The sequence below is a fragment of the Gasterosteus aculeatus genome, chromosome 16, assembly GCF_964276395.1.
Source record: "Gasterosteus aculeatus chromosome 16, fGasAcu3.hap1.1, whole genome shotgun sequence".
Taxonomy (NCBI): domain Eukaryota; kingdom Metazoa; phylum Chordata; class Actinopteri; order Perciformes; family Gasterosteidae; genus Gasterosteus; species Gasterosteus aculeatus.
The window spans coordinates 2,915,939-2,938,532 of NC_135704.1; the positions used below are offsets into that span (position 1 = coordinate 2,915,939).

At 46.9% G+C, this 22,594-nt stretch overlaps 5 protein-coding genes across 5 annotated transcripts; 3 read left to right on the forward strand and 2 right to left on the reverse strand.

Moving 5' to 3' along the window:
* Nucleotides 1–202: 202 nt before the first annotated feature.
* Nucleotides 203–5,682, forward strand: fbxl3a (F-box and leucine-rich repeat protein 3a). The gene is made up of 5 exons (XM_040201297.2): nt 203–509; nt 1,111–1,492; nt 1,592–1,714; nt 2,358–2,529; nt 3,214–5,682. Exons 2-5 carry the CDS (start codon nt 1,112–1,114, stop codon nt 3,852–3,854), a joined length of 1,317 nt encoding a protein of 438 aa, XP_040057231.1. The 5' UTR covers nt 203–509; nt 1,111; the 3' UTR covers nt 3,855–5,682.
* cln5 (CLN5 lysosomal BMP synthase) lies at nt 5,681–8,545 on the reverse strand. The gene is made up of 4 exons (XM_040201299.2): nt 8,376–8,545; nt 7,730–7,904; nt 7,209–7,434; nt 5,681–6,589 (listed from the first exon to the last, which is right to left on the reverse strand). Exons 1-4 carry the CDS (start codon nt 8,465–8,467, stop codon nt 6,102–6,104), a joined length of 981 nt encoding a protein of 326 aa, XP_040057233.2. The 5' UTR covers nt 8,468–8,545; the 3' UTR covers nt 5,681–6,101.
* A 507-nt stretch (nt 8,546–9,052) lies between these two features.
* LOC120833799 (glutamine amidotransferase-like class 1 domain-containing protein 3, mitochondrial) lies at nt 9,053–10,734 on the forward strand. The gene is made up of 4 exons (XM_040201301.2): nt 9,053–9,356; nt 9,645–9,816; nt 9,955–10,153; nt 10,307–10,734. Exons 1-4 carry the CDS (start codon nt 9,162–9,164, stop codon nt 10,500–10,502), a joined length of 762 nt encoding a protein of 253 aa, XP_040057235.1. The 5' UTR covers nt 9,053–9,161; the 3' UTR covers nt 10,503–10,734.
* On the reverse strand, nt 10,731–13,543 carry acod1 (aconitate decarboxylase 1). Its single transcript, XM_040201296.2, has 5 exons — nt 13,400–13,543; nt 13,090–13,251; nt 12,929–13,018; nt 12,644–12,843; nt 10,731–11,810 (listed from the first exon to the last, which is right to left on the reverse strand). Exons 1-5 carry the CDS (start codon nt 13,409–13,411, stop codon nt 10,850–10,852), a joined length of 1,425 nt encoding a protein of 474 aa, XP_040057230.2. The 5' UTR covers nt 13,412–13,543; the 3' UTR covers nt 10,731–10,849.
* A 1,202-nt stretch (nt 13,544–14,745) lies between these two features.
* On the forward strand, nt 14,746–19,589 carry kctd12.1 (potassium channel tetramerisation domain containing 12.1). The gene has a single exon (XM_040201300.2). The coding sequence runs from the start codon at nt 15,146–15,148 to the stop codon at nt 16,013–16,015; it is 870 nt and encodes a 289-aa protein (XP_040057234.2). The 5' UTR covers nt 14,746–15,145; the 3' UTR covers nt 16,016–19,589.
* Nucleotides 19,590–22,594: the final 3,005 nt, after the last annotated feature.

The window sequence follows — 22,594 nt, forward strand, 5'->3', positions numbered from 1 at the left end:
TGTGTCATTAATGAGTGGTGACATTTCCATCACCTGCAGGTACGCTTTGCTTTAGATGGATTTATATTTCAGACGTAATGGTGCAAAATCTAAAAAAAAAATTTTTGTTCGTCTTTTTCAAAGCAACTAGATGATTTTCTAAAACGTTTGGTTTGCCTCTTAAGTGGATTTAATTGTATTAAATCAAGTATGAGATCCATGGCAACAACACGACAGCCAGTCTCTACCAGCGGCCATTTTGCTTTGCATTTCCCATGATGCACCGCAGCTGTCACAACAACTCTACGCCATTTCAGAGTCAGGGGGGCGAAACACCCGCGGAGGAACAACCGTGGGATCTGTGCGTTTGTCCGGGGACAGCCCCTCTCGGCTCCTCGCCGCTGCCGGTGTTCCGATGCAGGTTTTCGGGCTCGTGCGCGGCAGCTTGTCCCGCCCGGGCTGAAGCGCCGAGGGGCCGTTTAGTCGGATTGTCGTGCTAACGGCTAATAAGCTAGCTGAGCGTAAATAAGGTACGTTACCTGGCATGCGTCGCAACGTCAGTTCACGCATCACGAAAAGACGTATGTGTCATTCTGTAACATGATGTTTAGAGTTTAATCTGGGGCCAGAAGTCTATGTCGAGTTAGTAAAATAGCCGGCGGTACGTGCATTTGACTGTTAATGGCAGCTAACGCTAATGCTGCACACAGCCTGTACGCGTTACGTCATGTGCGAATTAGCATCGCTATTTACAATGGCATAATTAGACCTTTTTCAAATTGACATACCCACAACAAACTGTGATAAATGCATTAAAAAACACAAGGAAAACAACGAAATAACTTCAAATGTTCTAATAAGTCTTCTAATAACGTTACACAAAGCAGTATCGAAGAAATATCAAATAACGTTACATTCAAATTCACCGTTTATCCGGTGTAGAAAGATGATTTGTTATCCAGTTGCAGTGAGGAATGAGGGTTTAGACCTAGAAATCTGAACCCAAGTGACTATGGATCTACTCTCACATCATATGGGGATAAAGTGAATGGGCCTTTTTAAAGAATCTATATTACAGCTGTGCGGCAGCTGCCTGTGTTTTGGACCATAACGGTCATCTCGATGTTTCAGGATGAAGCGCATCAAAGGAGGAGAGGAGGACGGCCACGGCCCCCCCAGTGGGAGCCCACCGGAGGCTTGCAAGAAGGTGCGGACGCAGGCGAGCGAGGAGTCCGAGGCAGCGGGCGCCAGCGACGCGCCTGTAAGCGACTGGGCGCGACTTCCCCAGGAGCTGCTGCTGCACATCTTCCAGTACCTCCCACTGCTGGATCGGGCCTACGCCTCTCAGGTGGGCCGCCGGTGGAACCAGACGTTCCACATGCCCGAGCTGTGGAGATGCTTTGAGTTTGAGCTTAACCAGCCGGCGAGCTCCTACCTCAAAGCTACACACCCGGACCTCATCAAGCAGATCATAAAGAGGCACTCCAACCACCTGCAGTACGTCAGCTTCAAGGTACGGGCGGAACAGCTGCTTGAGTACCGGCTGGTTTAACAATGTTTCTATGGTTCTGAAGTGACGGCCAACGTGTGTGTGTGTGTGTGTACTTGCCAGGTGGACAGCAGTACAGAGTCGGCAGAAGCAGCGTGTGACATCCTCTCGCAGCTGGTGAATTGCTCCCTGAAGACCTTGGGGCTCATTTCTACAGCGAGGCCCAGTTTCATGGAGGTTCCAAAGGTACAATTAGCATGAAACAAAAGGGTCAGGGAGAAATATACAAAGAAGGATCTTGATTTTTCTTTTGTAGTTGACCAGCATATTTCATTGTATCTTCCTTTAATGTCGTTGGCGTCCTAAAAGCTGAGCGTTGGTTGATCGAATAGTTTTGACATTGTCTTTTTACCTGAGGATGAAAAGCAGTGTTCTCATGCGTGGTCACGGTTGTTATCTTTGCATATTTCATTTATTGTCTTTTTAATTCACTGTGGACCTTTTTTCTAAGAAAAATAGAATGCGTTTCTTACACGTGGATCATTCTGTAGTTCTCACACTACTGATGATAAAGTACATTCCAGCTGAAGATATAGTTGTTGTCTGGTTGGTAGTTAAGAGTCCGAGCGCTACAGCACATGAACCCTTGTAGCCACATTAGATGAAAGATCCAGTCTGGACAGGTTTACATTATTGTTAACTGTACATTGTGTTAATCAAAGCCACTTTGTTGTACTAAAATCCATGTACCTATTTGTGTGTAGAATTCATTGGGCACGGCACACATGGGTCATTGCCATCCAAATATAATTGATTTGAATATGTCCTCCAAAAGCTGTGTGCTGCTCTGACCACTCGTTCCAAGACATTCTCATGTGTCTTTCCACAGTCTCACTTCATCTCCGCTCTGACCGTGGTGTTTGTCAACTCCAAGTCGCTGTCCTCGCTGAAGATAGACGACACGCCGGTGGACGACCCGTCTCTGAAGGTCCTGGTGGCCAACAACAGTGACACGCTGAAACTGCTGAAGATGAGCAGCTGCCCTCACGTCTCCCCAGCAGGTACGGTCGGGTTCTCGAGCTGAGACACAGTCCTACCACGCGTTCCTTTTCTCTCGTTTTGTTTTGTGGTGGCTCTTGGACGATATTCATAGCCAATTCATAGACGTAAGCTGCGTCTGTTTCTCTTTCAGTCAAATGCTCCTAATTATCTATATGAATTACACGCGGCGTTTCATGTGGGCTGAGCAGCAGGCGTTGCATGATGACTGTGTCCAGTTTCTGGCTCTTAGGTTCATTTTACTCATTGTTTTAAATTCTTCCCCTATGATCACCGATACGGATTCAACCGCAACTCATCTGGCAAATGTAGGAGACGTGTGTCGTTCAGGCGCGATACTTGTCACCCCGTCGATTGCCGCCGTGTTTTTGAGATGCCATTACTGGATTTGATAGATAGATACTTTATTGATCCCTCAAGAGGGACATTTTGTTATCACAGCAGCATGTACAGGGAAGAATAGAATAAAAAGATACACATTATATACAATATAATATTAAATTAAAATATTAAATTCAATTAAATTAAGTAAACTAAACTGAAACAAAAGAATAACCTTCAAAAGAGACAATAATAATAATTTGTAAAAGGAGAAGAGGAAGAGCAGCTACATCACAGCAGAACAGGGTTGTTGTTGTTGTTGTTGTTGGTTTGATTTGGAGAGACCCCTCTGTGCTTGCTTGCAGGGATCCTGTGTGTGGCAGACCAGTGTCACGGCCTGAGAGAGCTGGCACTGAACTACCACCTCCTGAGCGATGAGCTCCTGCTGGCCCTCTCCTCGGAGAAACACGTGCACCTAGAACACTTGCGCATCGACGTGGTGAGCGAGAACCCCGGTCAGCACTTCCACACCATCAAGAGGAGCTCCTGGGACGCCATGGTGCGCCACTCGCCCAAATTCAACCTGGTCATGTACTTCTTCCTCTACGAGGACGAGTTCGGCCCCTTCTTCAACGAGGAGGTCCCGGTCACGCACCTCTACTTCGGCCGCTCGGTCAGCAAGGAGGTGCTGGGCCGCGTCGGCCTCCACTGCCCCCGCCTGGTGGAGCTGGTGGTGTGCGCCAACGGCCTGCGTCCCCTGGACGAAGAGCTGATCCGCATCGCCAAGCACTGCACCCAGCTGTCCGCCATCGGCCTGGGCGAGTGCGAGGTGTCCTGCAGCGCCTTCGTGGAGTTCGTCAAGATGTGCGGCCGCAGGCTCTCCCAGCTGTCCATCATGGAGGAGGTGCTGATTCCAGACAACAAGTACTCCCTGGACGAGATCCACTGGGAGGTCTCCAAGCACCTCGGCCGGGTCTGGTTCCCGGACATGATGCCCACCTGGTAACGAGGCACGCAGCGCGTCCAGTTTGTGCTGCGCAACGTTCCCGGCCTGCGTGTTTGCATAGAAAAGCCGCAGTGGGATGTTTGGTGGCGACACGGAGAGCACAAGCTAACCGAACTCTTGTGCAGAGACGTAACAGGGCACCCGGCCGCTTTGTTCAATTCAAAGTTGCTTTGCTTCATCGGGAGTCTGGCTTCTTCACACATTAAATCAGCAGGTAGAAATTTCAGAGGGTTTTACGACTGCAAATGTAGTAGCTATGAACATGTTAGCGTGTGTGCGTATGTGAGTGTTTTTAATATTGTGCAGTGATTCAGGAAGATTCGGTAGATATCTGCACGTCACCACCAATTCCATTCTGAGATAGCTGTGCACTCTGGACCCGATACGGCATTAGAGGTGATGCTATTCCCCCCTTGGATGTGACACGAGGTGTCGTAGCAATAGTGTTTACTTCAGTTTATACAAGAGTAACGAATGTGATCATGGAGAACAACAGGACGGCATCTCACTCAAGAAAGTATGTTGAAAATGTTAAGAGTGTGTGTGTGTGTGTGTGTGTGTGATGGCAGTGATGCATTTTTCTTTTATTTTTACCAGATGGTTCAGATTTAGTTTTCTCTCCTGCATCTAAAGGCTTAACAGAGACTCGTGTTCAGCTTTCTGAACAGATATATTTTTCCTAAGCACCTTACATAGATACCAAAATGAGGCCCAAATGAAAGCACGGACACAATCTTTATAATATGCCAATTTGTACAAGTTGGATCCTAATGGTTATTTATACTGTTCTGAGGTTCTGTTGAATCGGATACCACCTAAGTGTATTATATAATTATTAATACAAACCAGAGAAATGGTTCTATGTAAATATAAAGTTAACCCTCTGTCTCCTGGGTCATTAATATATTAGTGTTTTATTTGTAGCGTGTGCTCTTTGCCCGTTGGAGCTCCAGAGCTGTTGTATGTTGTCTGTCAGTGGGAGGAACACGCAGCAGACAAACTGGGATCCATCTGCTCGTTCTTTAAGATGTTTCCTGCCCAAAACACTAATTCATTTCAGTCAGATGAGTGGAACAAACTTTCCTTTTTAAGAAGAGACAAATGCATCTGTATATAAAACGCTGTGTTTGGATATTATGAACAGATTTCTTCATTTGGTTTCCTGAACCAACGGCTGGTATCTAATTAAAGCAGAGTGTTGGTTACGCTTTGCTGGATGATCATTTTCATACTGTAGAACATGTTCTAGGAGAAGATGAGTTGTGTGATTCATTGTGTGTTTCGGTTTGACAAAGATCATTAGAACCACCAGGCAGACCAGTAGCACTAGTTTTAAGTCCACTACCACCAGCTTAAAAACCTTTATCACACACGGGGGGAGAGGAAGTGAGTGAAAAATGAAATGTGTATTTTCATTAAAAGCTCTTTATCAGCAGTGGCCACCGCTGCCCGTCTGTAAATAACGCCGGGGTCTGATCTAGTTTCCCAGCCTCCTGCATTCCTTTTATCTGTGTTGTGTTTCCTGTAAGCTAAGCAGTAAGTTAGACTCAGACTGGGGGCTGTTGCAGGAAGTGAGCGCTCTCCTCACTGCGGTTACACATCACACGGCTGCAAAGTGACGGTGTTTCAGTGGCGAGCTGCTTTAAATCGTTTTAGCCTGCTGCTCGTCGGCTTTTAATTGAAACGTCAGAGTCCAGATGAAATGCAACATTAAGGTGTTGGGAGTAAACTGGCGAACGCTTGGTCTTATTTGCTCAACTATCATCTGTCTTGGAATAAAAAATGCTTTGGACATATTTTATCGGAAAATAAAAACATTGTGAATCTACTCCCTGCATCTGTTTATTATTTTACATTAAAAAAGCAAAACTGCAAAATGTAATTAGTTAAAACACAAGCAGGCTGCGTGAAAACGAGGGGAAACGTACATATGAAGAAGGACTTACTCCAAGACATTGAATAGACTTAAACTAAAGCATAAATTAAGAGTCCTGAGCGTTTGATCTTCATCGGTATTTCCATGTCCTCTTCGTGCTTGAGAGTTCTTGTTCAATGCATCAACAATCTTAAAGCAAACACTGATATATTTGTAATACGTAGCTTATTTAATGGTTTTATGAAATGCAGAGATTAACTTTTCATATTCAACAGATTTGTTCCTGCTTTTCTTATTGTTAATATCTTTGGCTTTTGGGAAATAATTCAATAATTCTTAATGATTAGCAACAAAACAAGGGTACACGTGTGTTAAGGCAAAGGCACCTCTTCATAAGTGATGCGCACGTAGGGAGGCTTCATGGGCAGATGCCAGTACTCAAAGTTGTAGTAAAGGTAGAAGCTCTTGTCCAACACCACCTTCTCATACGCCTCCAGCAGGCTGAGGGCGAAGTCAACCAACGACTGGTGCGGTCTGAACGCGTGGTAGAATTTACGGATGTCCTCCGCCACATTCTTCAGGGCGGGCTGCCCGAATATGGCGCTGTCGTTGCCGAGGAAGGAGGGCTCTCCGCTGTACAGGTAGATCTTGGTGTAGTTGGTTGGAGATCTGCTGGACAGTTTGGCCCCCAGCTCCGTCAGCTTCCGGAAGGCGCGGTGGACAAACTGGGAGCAGTCGTAGGACTCGAACCACACCGTGGCGTTGGGGCCGGGCTCGGAGCGGACGGTCCACGTCTCGTAGTAGATCCCCGTGGTGTTGTCGTCCTGGACCCACTGGGCCATGTCGTTGAACTGGTTCCCTGGACGAAGAAGGACGCGTCGTTTGAGGAAACCGGAGCTACCGACCAAACTGCCAAACACACAAGCGTCTTTGTGTGGGACCAGTTAGCTACTGCGCCCTTATGTTAACTATGAAATGCAAAACTAAGCTGAAGTTTCCATGAGCCAAAAGGGATCCTGAGAAAGAAAGTTTAAATGAATATAAAAGAGCATCGCCTGCCTACAATGGAATATGATTATTGTGGGTGGTTGAAGAAATAGTGTCTTTATGCAGATCCAGTCTGATACTGGCGGCCAGTATGAGACCGATCGTTGTCTGTGGTGCTCTGATCGAAGCCCATTTGATCCCACTAAAGATGTACATTTTTATAAATGGCAAAACGAATAGTTTCATTTTAAAAGGTTACTCGCTAAAACAGCATGATTGCATATCATGGGGACTATTGGACATTGATTGAAAGGTGCTTAAGGTCCAACTGTGGCTCATATAAGCAGTTTGAGCAGTGTGATGAACATGAAAGGCATTTATTGACAATAATAAACATGTAGTTTTCATTGGTCAATGTTGTTGCACACAAGCACTTCCAAATAAATGAAAACACTATTTTTTAATTCCCTTTGACGCATGTGAAGTCTCACCTGTGAGGGTTCCGATTTTCTCCAGGGTGCCGTTTTGTGACCAGTGGAGGTCATCGATCCCCTGGAAGAAGCAGGCGGCTCCCTGGTTGCACCAGAAAGGTGCGTGCACGTCGGGCCTGACGTGAGGGAAGGTGCAGTTGCCCAGCTGGAACAGCTCATACCACTCCATGGTGTAGTTGGCGCCTGACTCGGCGCTGCTGAAGCCAACGGCATCGTGCATGATGTGCTGTGAACCAACGGAGAACATCTGCTCTGACACGTGCAGCTGTGGATCCATGAATAGACACCAGGTGCACTTCCTCTTTAACAGCCATGCGGTGTTCAATTATATCCGCAGTCATATCTCAATCTCACCTTCAAAGAAAGATCAGCAGCAGTAATAATGGGGATTTTGTGGGAGTAATTAAGAGCTGCATCCGTCATTAAGACTTTGTTTAACTTTTGGTCCAATAATAATAATAATAAGTCCATAATAAAGATGATGCATCTTACGCAGCGTCCACAGGATTCCGTAAACTTACAACTTTCCCCAACAGATCTCCATACTTGAATTCCCACACGGGTGTTTGCAGTCGGTACACTGAGATGACGTCTCTGTCTCTCATGTAGGGGACACGTCCGTCCCTGTCCCCGGTGGGACAGAACGGGTAGACAGCTTCACAGTAGGAGTCCACAGGGGGGCGACGATCGAACCGCCTGTTGACGCATCACACACGTAATATGGCAGACGAAGAATATTCCATCATGGGGCCATAACTACTAAGTTATTATATGAATGTAAAATAGTGAAACGTATAATGTTTGGCTACTAAATGCAGTGGTAGAAAAGTAGAAGGTGAAAAAACTCAAGCAAAGCAAAAGCACGTCAACGTGCATAGTTGTTGAGTGAATGAACTTAACTTAGTTACTGTCCAAACACATTCACATACCGACTAAATTAGATTTCTCACGCGCTCACTCAGCCAGGTGCTGAATTCTAAAAGTTCCCAACGTCAACTGATCGCACCAGATATCAGCCCGAATAATAAGAATAAGGAGCAATAAAACTTTGTGAATCAGTCGATGGAAGTCTGGCAGATACATTTACACTTTGTGCAAACAGGTACTGCGCTGTGTGTCCAGGCTGTCACGTGATCCCACAGAGAAGCGGGTCTGCGGTCTTCGTACCTGTACGGGACGGGCCAGTGCTGCTGTCCGCCGTTAACCACCTGAGCCGCTACCGGGAGCAAGAGGAGCAGGTTCCAGCACGCGGGCGTCATGTTGAAGCCTCGAGACAGCGAGAGGCGCCGGACTCTCCCGTGAAGCGTCCCCTCGGTTCCACTTCCGCATTACCGGTCACGTGCGTTTGTTGATCGTAATAAAACCACAGGATGGGCGTCATGTTACGTTGAACACATGTAAAATAAATACTAATTGTTTTTATGTATCTATTGTTTACACATCGTGATCAGTTACAGCTATTAACTTATGTAGTTCCGGTTCACACCAACTAAATATATTAATAACAAACATAACAATAAATCAAATGACGTACAATATTATCTACAATCCAAATGCATATGATGAAATTAAATTAATCAGTACCAAGTTATACAATAAAAAACTCTTACTCTATAACTTGTAAATACTAAATGTATTGCCATGTATTTTATTGTATATGTATTTTAAATTGCAATTATCAGAGATTTCCAAACTGTCCGTATAAAAAGTTGTCATTGGCATGATTTCATGGCAATTCATTTCAATGATCTGTTGTTTAATTAATTTAACATTACTCTTTTTTGACGGATTGCAGCGATCCAAAAGGAGGGACTGAGATCAGCCCGCAGCAGCAGCTCCCCGCCTCGGACACGCGGTGGCGCTGCCGCGCAGAGACACGGCTCGTGGCCGCAGGAGAAGAAGAGGCGAAGAAGAGTCGAAGGACGGGCTCGTCCTCTGCGCTGACAGCCCGCCATGCTCACCCTGCTGCGCCGCTGCGCTCACCGCCCGCAGACGCTGCGCGCCGCTCAGACAGTGAACACGAGCTGCTACGCCACGCGGATGGAGAAGCGCGTGGCCGTGGTCCTGGCGGGCTGCGGGGTCTATGACGGCAGTGAGGTGCACGAGGCCTCCGCTGTGCTGGTCCACCTGAGCAGAGGAGGTGCGAGCGTAAGTTTGAGACCGATGTCCAGTCTGGTCACTTTTCATAGTTCCTTTTACCGCTTAAACGAAAACGAAAGATTTGACTACGACGATGATAATTCTCGAGGCCTCAGACTGGTAAATTGAATTGAATGGGTCGCGTAATACTGAGTTCAGAAACTTTGTTATTGGTGTTTTGGTCTGGATGTTTTTTCAAAGTCAGAAGTATAAATTATTCATTTGAAAAAAATCAGTTGCGAACGTATACGAGTTGCCGCGTATCAAGAGTCCTACTGTTTCCTGTATCTTCTGCAGGTCAACATGTTCGCCCCCAACATCAACCAGATGCACGTGGTGAATCACCTGAAGGGCGAGCCCACCGAGGAGAAGAGGAACGTGCTGGTGGAGAGCGCGAGACTGGCCCGTGGAAACATCCAGGACCTGGCTAACCTCCGTGTGAAAGACCACGACGCCGTCATATTCCCAGGTTCCTTCAGCATCTCGTTTCCTTAGCGGAATGCACTGAACCAATAATGTTCCAATAATGACTAGTTTCCTCCTTAACCAACCAAAGAGTGTTTAAATGACTCCAGGAATCCCATCTCTTCCTGTCGTCGTCTCGTAGGAGGTTTCGGGGCAGCGAAGAACCTCTGCACGTGGGCCGTGCAGGGGAAGGACTGCGCTGTGAACGACGAGGTTAAGGCGGCGCTGCAGGCGTTCCACGGCGAGGGGAAGCCCATCGGCCTCTGCTGCATCTCACCTGTCCTGGCGGCCAAGGTGTTTCCCGGCTGCGAGGTCACCGTCGGCATCGAGAAGGACGACAAGTGAGTCTCGACTCCGCTGAACGGGATCGGTCCTAAAGGGGAACTCTCATTTCACTGATTCAGTACTGCTGCTCGAGGCTTCCTACACTGCTGATAGTATACAAGGTGATTTAAGAAACTGTCCGCCATAAACGGGCCTCTCTCCCCTCTCAGGTACCCGGACACGGCCGACACCGCAGCGGCCATCACGCAGCTGGGCTGCAGGCACGTGAGCAAGAGCGTCGGTGAGAGCCACGTGGACGAGAAGAACAAGCTGGTCACCACCGCCGCGTTCATGTGTAACGCCCCGATGCACGAGATCTACGACGGCATTGGGGCGATGGTGCAGGACGTCCTGAAACTCGCTTGATTTGGAACGAGACTCGCCTAATAACCACTTCCTGGGGAGATGATGGAGGCCGATCTTTACCCCTCACTCCAAGCAACTTGCAGAAGCCTGTTGGTCTGATTTTATTTAGGCAGAAATCTCCGTCGGAGTGAATCTTAGTGATCAGCATTAGAAAACAAGCCACTATCGCATTGATAATGCTCATCGGTTGTGGTGTGGTACAAAAAAAAATGCAATAAAACGTAGGAGTTGACTTTCTCAGCGTGCTTTATTTCTTGCGCCCATGGAAGAAAATGCTGAATACAAAATATTTACAGTGATTGTTGCGGAAGTTAAGTTAAAGCCATTTTCATAAAAGTGGTGAACAATCACATGCTCCTCGTGCTGTACAGCTGCTCCTCTTCACCGCTCGTCATGCTCAGGTACGCGTTTAGGATCGAGCATTCCCTCACGCTCTCAATGTTCCCGACGACGTCGATCACGCCCTCCACCCCCTCCGTGCACAACACGGAGGACGCGTTAACGCTGAACTTCTCCACCAGGTCCTCTTGACTCAGTGGCTTCCTCCAGTGGCCGTAGAAGGTGTCGCACCTGGCCGCGTGACTCTGGCCCTGCGCGGTCTCGATCTCCACCTCGCAGTACATCTGGTCGAAGCTGGGTGGGTTGTCTCCAGGGGTCTCCACCTGCACTTTGGACAGCAGCTCCTTCAGGGCGGGCCGGTCGACGTGCGCTCTGCTGAAGGAAGACACCGTCACCTTGTTGTCCAGCAGGGCGGAGGAGGCGTTGAACTGAAACGAGTGCCTGGCTTGGTGCTCCGTGGCGGGGAAGGCGCAGTTGACGTACTTGGACGGAGGCACCCTGAGTGTGACCTTTCTGACGCGGCCGAGGTCAAAGTTACCGACCGCGGCGACGAGTTTTGCGCGAGCCGCCAGGGCCGCGTCCACCGCCCAGTGCATCCCCAGGTGAGCGGGGATGCGCTTGAACGCCACGTCCTGGTCTTCCAGGATCCACCTGAAGTCCGTGGAGGACGACCCCTCCATTGCTGAAGGGCCGTAGTCCTTGTAGTAGACGCCAAACCCGCCGTTCACGTCCAGGATGTCTGGGTTCCCCTCCAGCCCCATGCGGGCCAGCTGGGCGGCCTCCAGGCCTCGGCGAGCAGCGTTCCCCACGTGCAGGGGTTTGGTTTGCGTGGCGGCGTTGGCCAGCGGGGCCCCGGCAGAGGAGGCGGCGATGGCCAGAGCGTGGGCGCACTCTGCCGGGGACAGACCCAGCAGCTTGGCTGAGGCTGCGGCGCTTCCCATCACCCCCACCACGCTGGGAGGGTGGAATCTGAGAGGGGGGGACGACCGACAACAAGGGAGTGTTGATGATTAGTCGGTTAAACAAATACTTTATTAAAAAAAACCTACATTTTCAGACATATATGCCGAGTGTTTACTGGTTAGTGGTAATAAATTGGATTTCCGTGGGATTCTGACAAACCAGCTGTTTAAGGATGTTTCCTCGAACTCAAGACTGATAATGACTTGATTAATTAAAAAAGTAAAAGTAAGTATAGTTTTGTGGTTTTATCACATTGTGATAAAACCACAATGAAATATCGTTATTTCATTGGAACTACTACAAAGGTGAACTATTCAAATGTCAATAGTCGACAGTGTAGTTTCTGAATTCTCAAGATTTGTTTGCTAAAAACGAAAGCAGGTCGAGCCTTCGCAGGAGCGGCTCCCAGACCGTTTTCTGTGCGGTCTGCGGCGAGCCTTTCCACTTTTAAAACTCGCCTTAAGGCCCACCTGTTCACATTGGCCTTTGGCTGAGTTAAGTCACCTGCATTGGATCTTTTATTTGTTTGCCTTTTACTGTTCTTTGCTTGTTTGTTTATTTTACTTTTGCTTGTATTGTTTTATTGCTGCTGATTGTCTTTATCCTGTAAAGCACTTTGGCCGGCCACTGGCCTTTACAAGTGCTATATAAATAAAATTGACATTGTTCTTCAAAGCGATTACCACAAACTAAAATCCATTCACCAAACTGTCCATATGGCGACAGACCAGTAGAGGGAGGTGTTGTACATTTGGTAACGTGGTTTACCTCTTCGCTCAAATACATCCAACATTGGCGCATCAACTCCAGCCTGAAGCTGGTTATTGCACACATCTCACCTCTCTGGGATGCTGTAGGCCTCTCTGGAGAACCTCATGAGTCTCCCCTGCACCTCGATGCCGACGTTGAAGGCCAGCAGCAGGTCTAGACCCGAGGGCGGCCTGGGCAGCGTCTCTGCCAGGGCCAGCAGGGCGGGCAGCACGGCTCCAGAGGGGTGAGTCGCTGGGTGCCAAGTGTCATCAAAGTCCATGGAGTGAACCTGTGCCCGAATGATGACAGAGCAGGTCATCAGAGATCGTCTGTGTTTGCTGAGCATTGGGGTGCGTTTGTTTGAGCGGCCTTACCGCGATGCCGTTGACGAACGCGGCGTAGGGAGGAGGGAGACTGAGCTCTGTTTGACCCCAAACCCTGCTCATCTCGTCAGACCTGAACAGCTGAAATCAGACGACGGTTTGAGGACAAGCGTGGAATCACTCAGAAGAGACGTTCCATTCCGTGACCTTACCTTGCTGTATGCGAGCGCCTTCTTGAAGACATCTGTCCTGGTTCCTATCAGCCCGACGCCCAGGGTGTCCAGCATCATCCTTTTGCTCCTGTTAATCACGCCATCTGTCAGCTGGGGGGTGTTGAGGCCGTGGATAGCAGCTCCAAAGCTCCCTGTAATGCCCTGGAGAGGTTGAAGCGGTCAGATGCAAACCTCCAGAGAGATAGTGCAGTTGTGCGGAATCAAAGCAGGCTAAGAAGTTCATGTTTGTGTGTCTGCATTGTGAAATGCTGACTGTACAACCTAAAAAAGAGAAAGAGAACAGTTCTACCTTGCGTAGCATTGTGGTCCCTCAACAACGTCAAGAAGTGATAAAACATCCGAGTGCAGCCGTCTTTTATAGGTCAGTACGGAGTCTGAAGGCTGGACCACTAAATTTCCGATGTGACTTAAAACCTCAAAACTCCCATGAGGAGAAGTGGCAACTTTCACAATGACTGGACGTCTTCTGCCATCGGCTTTTCCTCATTTTGAACGTATTGGCAAATTTCCTCATTCTCTAGGTTTTTACCTCCAAAGCTAAACTCCAATAATGGTCGTTTTTGATGATTAGTAGAGTGATTAAAAGATGAAGAGTAGTTCTGCATGTTACAAACATAAAATAAATCATTATAGTAAATCTCTGCTGTATTCATATGGGCTGTATTTAGTCCTGTGTGAAGTGTGAAGGTGACTTTATTTCGTTTTAATGGAGTGACTTGGTGAGAGCAGATCCTCTGCTGTCGGCTCCCGAGATGACAAATATTGGAAATTCAGCCCTCTGCAATGGGGAAATGAGTCGTCATCTGAGGAACTACCGTAACCTTTGACACCAGCCGTCAGGCTCACAGAAGGACCGTGAATTGATATAAACTAGGACATTTTCTAATTGCACTACATTTGTCTATTAATGCAATCTGTCAGTATTTATGTTGGTTTGGTCAAGTTAAAATTCACACTACTTGAATGGGGAAAAGCTGAATGATTTAACAATTGATCATTAAGTGTAGTAAAAGTAACTGTCCATAAGTTCAATCACTTTGAACATTAAATAGCTGCTAAAATACAACGATAAACCAAATGCATAACCATCTATTAAATGAAGTATGAATAAATGCTTTGAAATGTGATTTGTATTAGACATGAATATGTGGTATTTTTAAATAAATGTATATTTAACTGTGTCTAAATGCTGTCCCAGTTTATTTAGAAACACTGTCCTGTGTCCACACAGCGTCCTAATGAGAACGCATCTTTGCTCTCAACCCCTTCTAGGGTTAAGACTCGAGAAGTGAAAGAGAAAGGTTACATTAGGGTAGGATTAGGGTTAGATTAGGGTTAGACTAGGGTTAGACTAGGGTTAGATTAGGGTTAGACTAGGGTTAGACTAGGGTTAGACTAGGGTTAGACTAGGGTTAGATTAGGGTTAGACTAGGGTTAGACTAGGCTGACTGTTGATGTGGCTGGTGTCACTTCCTCTGGACGGGAATCCGTGTGATGCAGAAGTCGTTGCATCGTCCTCTTGATTCCAACACGAACATCTTAACATTTATGTGTGTGTGTGTGTGTGTGTGCGTGCGTGCGCTGCAGTTCCATCCAGGTGCAATAGGTGTCGCTCTTTCCATATGTATTGATTCGGTGGTGGAATAACTGACGGGGGCTGAAAAACAATCCTCCCGATTAGATGAATTGATTCCGTTGTCACCCGAAGGAGCGTTAACATTTAAACCACACACAACCAATGACACACAACTATGTGCTCCAAGTGGCGCACACGTGTCTTTCTGTCTCTCACACACGTGCACACACAAATAAATAGAGGGAGAGGGCCGTGCACGCGCTGTGACACGCGGGACCGCTTGCGTGCACATTTTTGGGGGCCAAAGACATGTTATGGTTAAATGCTAATTTTACAGTCGAACCCCGCATCGCCCACGCGCACTCGCGCACGTGGTAAAAGCCAAGGCTTGATAAACACGCCGCTGGCAGGCGGCTGCTCAGTGTTCCCACTGACCCCCGCGCTCCATCCTCGCAGAAGATGGCACTGGCCGACACGGAGCGCGCGGTGCCCAACTGCGCCGACTCCGGCTCCCCGTTCTCGGAGATCATCGAGCTGAACGTCGGCGGACAGGTGTACGTCACACGGCACAAGACGCTAATCGCGGTCCCGGACTCTCTGCTGTGGAACATGTTCAGCAAGAAGTCCCCCAAGGATTTGGCGAGGGACAGCAAAGGGCGCTTCTTCTTGGACAGGGACGGGTTCTTGTTCCGCTACATCCTAGATTACCTGCGCGACCTGAACCTGGTCCTGCCGGACTACTTCCCGGAGAAGAGTCGCCTGCAGAGGGAAGCCGACTTCTTCCAGCTGCGGGACCTCGCCAAGCAACTCAGTCCCCGCGTGAGCAAGGACAACTCCATCGGCGAGGAGATCGGCCACAGCGACCCGGAGGACGGCGCGCAGCAGAGCGGCCCCTCCGGCGCCGCCGCCGAGACTTTACGCGCCGTGTCGGTCGCCGGGGCGACGCGCTCCCCGTCTCTGGACTCCAGGAAGTCGGGCTACATCACGATAGGTTACCGCGGCTCCTACACCATCGGCAGGGACATCCAGACCGACGCCAAATTCCGCAGGGTGGCGCGCATCACGGTGTGCGGGAAGACGGCCCTGGCCAAAGAGGTGTTCGGGGACACGCTGAACGAGAGCAGAGACCCGGACAGGCCCCCGGAGAGGTACACGTCCCGCTACTACCTCAAGTATAATTTCCTAGAGCAGGCGTTCGACAAGCTGACAGAGGTGGGCTTCCACATGGTGGCCTGCAGCTCCACGGGCACCTGCGCCTACACCAGCAACGACCCAAACGAGGACAAGATCTGGACGAGCTACACCGAATATGTCTTCTGTCGGGATTAAGCAGCAGCTCGAGTTGATGTAAATCGACGTGTCGTAATCTAGCGGGGAATGTCTTTTTAATATGCGTTTGCTGTGGCCACTGCGTCTTGCTCCATTACTCTATCAATGGCAGCATTGCCTCTTCTGTTTCCTTCTTCTTTTTGTTTAAGCCAGAGACACAAAATGCCACTAAAAGAATCCACACAAACGAGTGAGGATTGTGATTTGGACGCTCATCGTTTGAGCCCAAAAGACCCACAGCAAGCAGGAAACAAACGCAACCAACTTGCCGTCATCTCACAGGACTGGATATGAATGTTCAGTCAAGTGTGACTCGGTGCTGTGGGAGTTGAGCAGAGTGCAAGAAGGAGCAGCTATCAGTATTCAGTGCCATTGTAAGTTGTGTCCTCGATCACATGTCTTGTATCATCTTCTCATGCATCCATCCGTGTTCTGTCACTGACATGACTGTACGTGTATCTGCTTGCTCGGTAGAGTTGTGTTTGTTAAAAAAAAAAAACTCTGCAGGTGAAATAAAATCTTGTACTTGACTATTGTCGGCACCCATGACCTTTTCAACTTTGCTCAGTGGGGATTCAAAGAGTCAGATGCCCGCAGCCCGCACGGCACTGACGGCTGCCAGCTCAACAAAATCTGCTGCCCCAGCAGCCCCTCAAATCCCTCAAACCACATCCATTCAGCTCACACAGGCAGGAAAACCTCCACGCTTGAGTGTAGTCTTGCATGTAATTACTGTAGGAGAAATACTTATCTGTGTTTTTGTCACACAAATTCAGCGCTGATGCAAATGTTGCAGCTGCAAACACATGATGTCATTATCATTTCAAGTGTCGATAATGAAAGGGTCCAGCTGCACACGGGTCTGCCAGGCCGACTGAATGCAGAGGGGATTTGGTGCACCTCTTGTTGCAAGAGCAGCGTTATGCCCGGTGTACAGCCAGCGCTGGATTATGTTTCATCCACACGACAAAGAGGCCTTTCCTTTAGAGCCATGGGTGGGGAAGTGGTTCACGGACCAGGGGCAGTGATGTAAGCCCCGGCAGGGATCTAGGGACATCCTTTTAGTGGGACAGTCCTCGGGTTTTATGTCGGTCTGGTTTAATTTGGCCTTGAAAGTGGTTTTTTGGAGGTAGAGCCTTGTGATGGGGATCAGTTTGGGGATCGTTGTGGACACACAGATTCAAAAGGAGTTCACTCCAATCATTCAGGGCGACGATTCGATTGGCACGTCAGAGCACAGGGGTAAAATATGCTGTCACGATGGTTTGATTCCATTTAGATTCCTCCGTTTCAGGGTCCTGGTGCTGCGATGCTCGATGGGACGCTTCCAGTGCAGAGCCATATTTTGTGTTTTTAGTAATAGCTGCTTTCAATGCAATATCAAAATATCTGGTTTCCATAAGAAGCAGCCCGTCTCAATGGTTTGAAATGGACATGAGCTTTGAGTCTAGAGATAAAGTCCCATCATAGCTATTTGTGCAAGATCAAGCTCCTCTGGCAAGTTCATAATGCACAATTGCACAAATGCATTGTTATTTAAAGTTGGCTCTATCACGTGTTTTCAGTGTTTTCAGCAAAAAAAGCTCAGATTTGATGGTGGCCTCTTTGAGTTGAACCCACAAAATCGTGTGGCAGTCTAAACAATGGACACGGGCGACACACCGCCAGCAGAGCAGACCTTGATGCTTCATTGAAATGTATTGAAATAAACCGACGTTCGGTGGACTAAATGCAGGGGACCCCCCCCCCCATCATGCCTCTGCCCACTCCAACGTGTGCAGCGAAGGCTGCCGTTTCTCGCTGAGCAACATCCCTCAAGCTGTTGCGACACATGCAGATGTAATCCCGCTGTGCACTCGTAGAAATGAGTACATTCCATCTGGTTTGGAAGGAGCAGGATTAATTATCTGTGATTAAAATGTAATGATGAGAGGCACAAACGAGAGATTACTGCATTTATAGGATTCTTTACATTCAGGCTGGGATCCAGCTGTTTCTTCAGTGTTCACACTCATGTATTTATAACCCAGTCACGGATTCATGAAGGTCATTTCAATGTAACCCCTCATTGACCTGCCATTTGTTTTGAGAAGCATTGTGAAAAAAAAAAAAAACAACAGAACAACAATTATGACTCTTATTGAATTGTAGGAAGTAGAAATAATAATAACTGCTTTTACAATTCACAGAACAAGATAGTGAACACAAATGAGTTAGCGACAGTTGCCTGAAATCCCGCTGCTGCAGGGCGGCAATGTCTGAATTCCATCTTGTTCGGGATCAAAGCCGCCTTCATTAGCACATCACAACAGTAACTCCGGTCCAAAGGCGTCATTACTCTATGATGTAATTCTGAGTCAGGAATACATTTTAAACTGGACTTCAAGGCGGGCTGAGCGGGGGGATGTAAATCAGTCCGTGCTTATGAGAGGATCGCTCTCACTTTGATGCAATCAGATGATCCATGAGAAAAATCTTTTCAGTTTAGATCACAATCTGCTTTGACGGTTAAAGGTTAAAGGTACACTTGGATGTTTTGTGGTAAAATAACACTTCATCACGCTGTGTACTTGCATCCCTCCCACGTCACACTTGAGTGACGGCTCAGGGGCATCCAGGGGAACATTAAGGTAACATGACGGGCACACGGGGGGCATGCTGGGAAAAAGGAAATGACCTCTGACTATTTATGAGTTAAAAACTCAAAGTAGGCTTCAACAGCATACACACACCATAACACCACATGAACATATAAAACATACAATCTATCAGCATAAATGATTGTGATATTTGGGTGGAGGAAGTTTCACAGTCCTGGAATTCAGCACCAGTATTGTTGTATAATGTAAATATTATCTGCAGTTGGACCACAAGAAGGCACAGAGGAGCTTGAGTTGAACATAATAGAAGACGGACACAGTTCATATGCAACTCTCCCCGGGCGCGTGGCTGCCTGCCTGTTACACTGAGCGCTTTGCATGATTGGGAGCTTTCCAGCTTTGATGGGAATTACATTAGCAGCAGCAGTGATATTGTGATTCGGACACTTCAGGCAAAGCAGAAAAAGATTCATTAACTGTGGCCCCGGTGTGTTGAAATGAAGGACCAAAATGAAATAAATAAAATATCAGACAAGATAAGGGAGAAAAGCAGTAGGTGAGCCTTTGACTTTCTAATGTGCGTTTTCTTTAGACTCCTTTGTGAGACTTACTGCAGTAATGTTCCCTGATCACCTGAGCTGATATGCGGCTCCATCCACTCACATGGCCATTAGACATCTCACCTTGCATGCCGGCGCTTTTAAATTACTGTCATCAAATAGAAAATGTTCTTTCCACAGCTGCTCGGTGCACTGAGGCCACTCGTCTCACACGGAGGCCTTCCAGTGCTCTGTGTGTTCCGGGTGTCCAACGAAATGGCGTTTTAAGCAGGAAATACATTTGTTATCTGCTTCACGTTGTGCAGGTTTTTAAATGCTATATGTGAGTCTTTGCTTCTACATGAGGATGGATGTATCATACAAATAAAAGCCATTATGTGTTGAATAAAATACTTTATCGTGCACTGAAGAAAATGACTTTTTCACTTTGTATATTTACATAATAATACTATTTTTGTGTAATCTACTAAATATTATGTGAGGACTTTTACTTTAAAATATCACATTTTATGAATGGGTTACTTGGTGTTCGTTAGTAATTATGCATCCTCATTTTGATTTGATCATTCATACCAAATATGAATTTAAGTTAATAAGTAAATAAGTGTAGAGATTGTACAACTTGACAGCAAAGTTCACCATTCAAAAATCAAGTGATGCGTTAAAAGGGATAAAAGTGGGTTTATATTTCATTGAACATTTTATCTATTTAATCTCCTCACAGACTTTGAAAATTGATGTCCTATAGTTTGAAAGTTTTTTGTTCTTATATATTGTATTGGCAGCACTGATTTAGACAGGATTCTATCCTTTATGTGTCTGTCACTCGTTAACACTTTCCCAGTTAAGCTGTTTTGTAAGCCTGAAGTTAAGTATGTCAACTTGAGTGCAAATTCTTACCTAGCTTTTAGTAGTATGTAAATATTACTGATTCTTTTGAGTAACGGCAACTATCGGAGGCTAAGTATATTTCATATTAAAGATTTACTTCAATACGTTTGAAAATAAAACAACTCTTACTAGTAAGTAAACGTAACTTAAGATCTCTGAGTGCCAATGAGGCAGTAAGATGTCAAACGTGTTCTGCACGAGTGTGGATCCCGTTCACAGGGCCTCTCACACGAATCCAGGCCAGTTGGTTTTGGTCGCTGTGGTCTCCAGATGTGTTCCACATCTGGTTCTGTTTGGTGAATCAGCCTTTCTGTGTTGAGGAGACAGACCCGCAGGGTGCAGTACATCTCAGTTTCATTGGTCACTTCAGAAACAAGCTTGAAGAACGTTTCAATGTGCACATTACTTTGGACAGAAGAGGGAGCAGAATGTGGTGGAGTTCTGGGGACGCAGCAGCACATTTCAACACACCGCGACTGCTGGTTAGCTTAGCATAGTGTAGCATACGACTGGAAACTCCAGCATAGCCCATTCCCGCCCCCTTGGCATTGATTGCAATTACTTTTAGTCATGTTATAATTTCAGTCTTCTAGTATCAGACAGACAGGTTTGATTTCCATGCGATGGCTGCACTCTGAAGCATCAAGTTATTAAGGGCTGCCGTTTGGCTGCTTTGCACATTTCTTTTGGGCAGAATGCTGAGGGTAGAAATTCCCTAAAACAATCACTACATTCAAAAAGATTAATTGTGGCCCTAAATAAATGCACCGTACACCTCAATTAGTGACCTCTGCGATGAGAACACTCGACCCACAAAGTCACGAGGGACTTCTGGATATTCTAAACAGCGCCGTGCAGTCACATCTGAACCCAGTGAAAAGGGACAATTTGTCTCACTGTTCTCCCGCTGCATCCCTTTTATTTCAGCGTTTGCCTTTTGTTTTTTAATGATTCTGAATGAAAAGGACAGCGTACCGAAAAGCGTTGTTGAACATCTTATCAGTTTGTTTTGTACTATGTTGCTCTAATGTCATCTAGAATTGGCATTAGTCAAGACTTGAAACTAAAATGTGTTCTGGCAACATTAATAGATAAAAACAAGGAAAGCAGTGAGAGGATATGAGGCTTAAAATGACAACTGCCCTCTCAGTGATACAAACACCACAGAGGCGCTCAGATAGAAAAGAAGAAATGTCTGTCATATCAAATTCAAAGCAAGAGCTGGAGGAGAAAACAAAGAGAAAAATTTGTTCAGGCAACACTAAAACAACAGTTGTCTCTGAGGAGCTACATCTGATGGAGGAACGAGGACAGAGAATCGATGATCCAGCTGTGGAGATCGGCCTTAATCGCGTGTTAGATAACATCTGCTGGGCTCTCGTCCAACAGCTGTCCACCTCCTCTACGGGACACGCTCCCAGGTTCCAGCTCCATTGGATAACTAGGATGAATAAACTTCCTTCACCCCAGACAGCTTTTATTTCTTCCACATGGCACACAAGGGTCTCCTTTTGTGTGAACAATTAACATATATGACACGGCTTACATCAGTTACAGATGTAAGATCCGTCTTGTGCCTGTGAATTGTTGTCATAGACAGAAGTGCAAATCTGTAAATTAAAATTCCACATGGTTAATGATGGAGATGCAGAAAGGTTCTGCCAAGGAAGCTTTAACCTCAAGGCTGCATTTCTGGCAAGATTCCGTGGAGTTGTTTTAATGCTAGAAAGGCCTTGTGCCATTGGCCAAAATCACAAATTACACATTTGCCTCAGAGGGCTTTACAGTCTGTACACATGCGACATCCTCTGTCATGAAACCCTCACATCGGCACAGGAAAACCTCCCCAACAAATGAACAAGCCTTCCATGGGGAGAAAAGGGAAGAAACCTGAGGGAGAACGTCAGAGGAGGATCCCCCTCCCGGGATGGACACAATGGATGCCACGTGTACAGAATGAACAATGTAAAAGATGTACAATACATTCAATTCCTGCAACAGAAATGATTCAAATAATTGATAAATAAGCTGTACCACTTGTGTATTGATTGACTCTTTTGGGTCCCTGACAGCTGGACACCTGACGACTACCTGAAGGCCTCACTAATGCACGGTTGTGTTTTTACAAGCAGCCAAAAGTGTAGTGCCACAACTTTAATCTGAGATGTGATGCTCATAGTCCTGTGAATTGGGAGCAGGAATAAGGAAAAACACCTCCGTGGAGCAGGCGGAGTGGTTTGTTGCAGCTCCTCCATCATCATTTCCACTGATGGATTAGATGAGATGGAGGGATGTGAACGGTTTAACAGCACCGAAAATATGTTTGCCAATTTGTATTTCCCTCTTACTTTGAGGGGCTGCCGTGCGGAGAGCCGTGTTAAATCCTGTTATTTATTAATGTGCCTGTTGACTCTGTTGCAGGATCTTTTCGCTCAGTGGACTAATTCTCTTGAGTCCAGGTTTATTGGCATGAGCGTCAGATGAGCCGTGAAGACGTTGCCTGGCTGCAAATGAGCGTCTCTCACAGA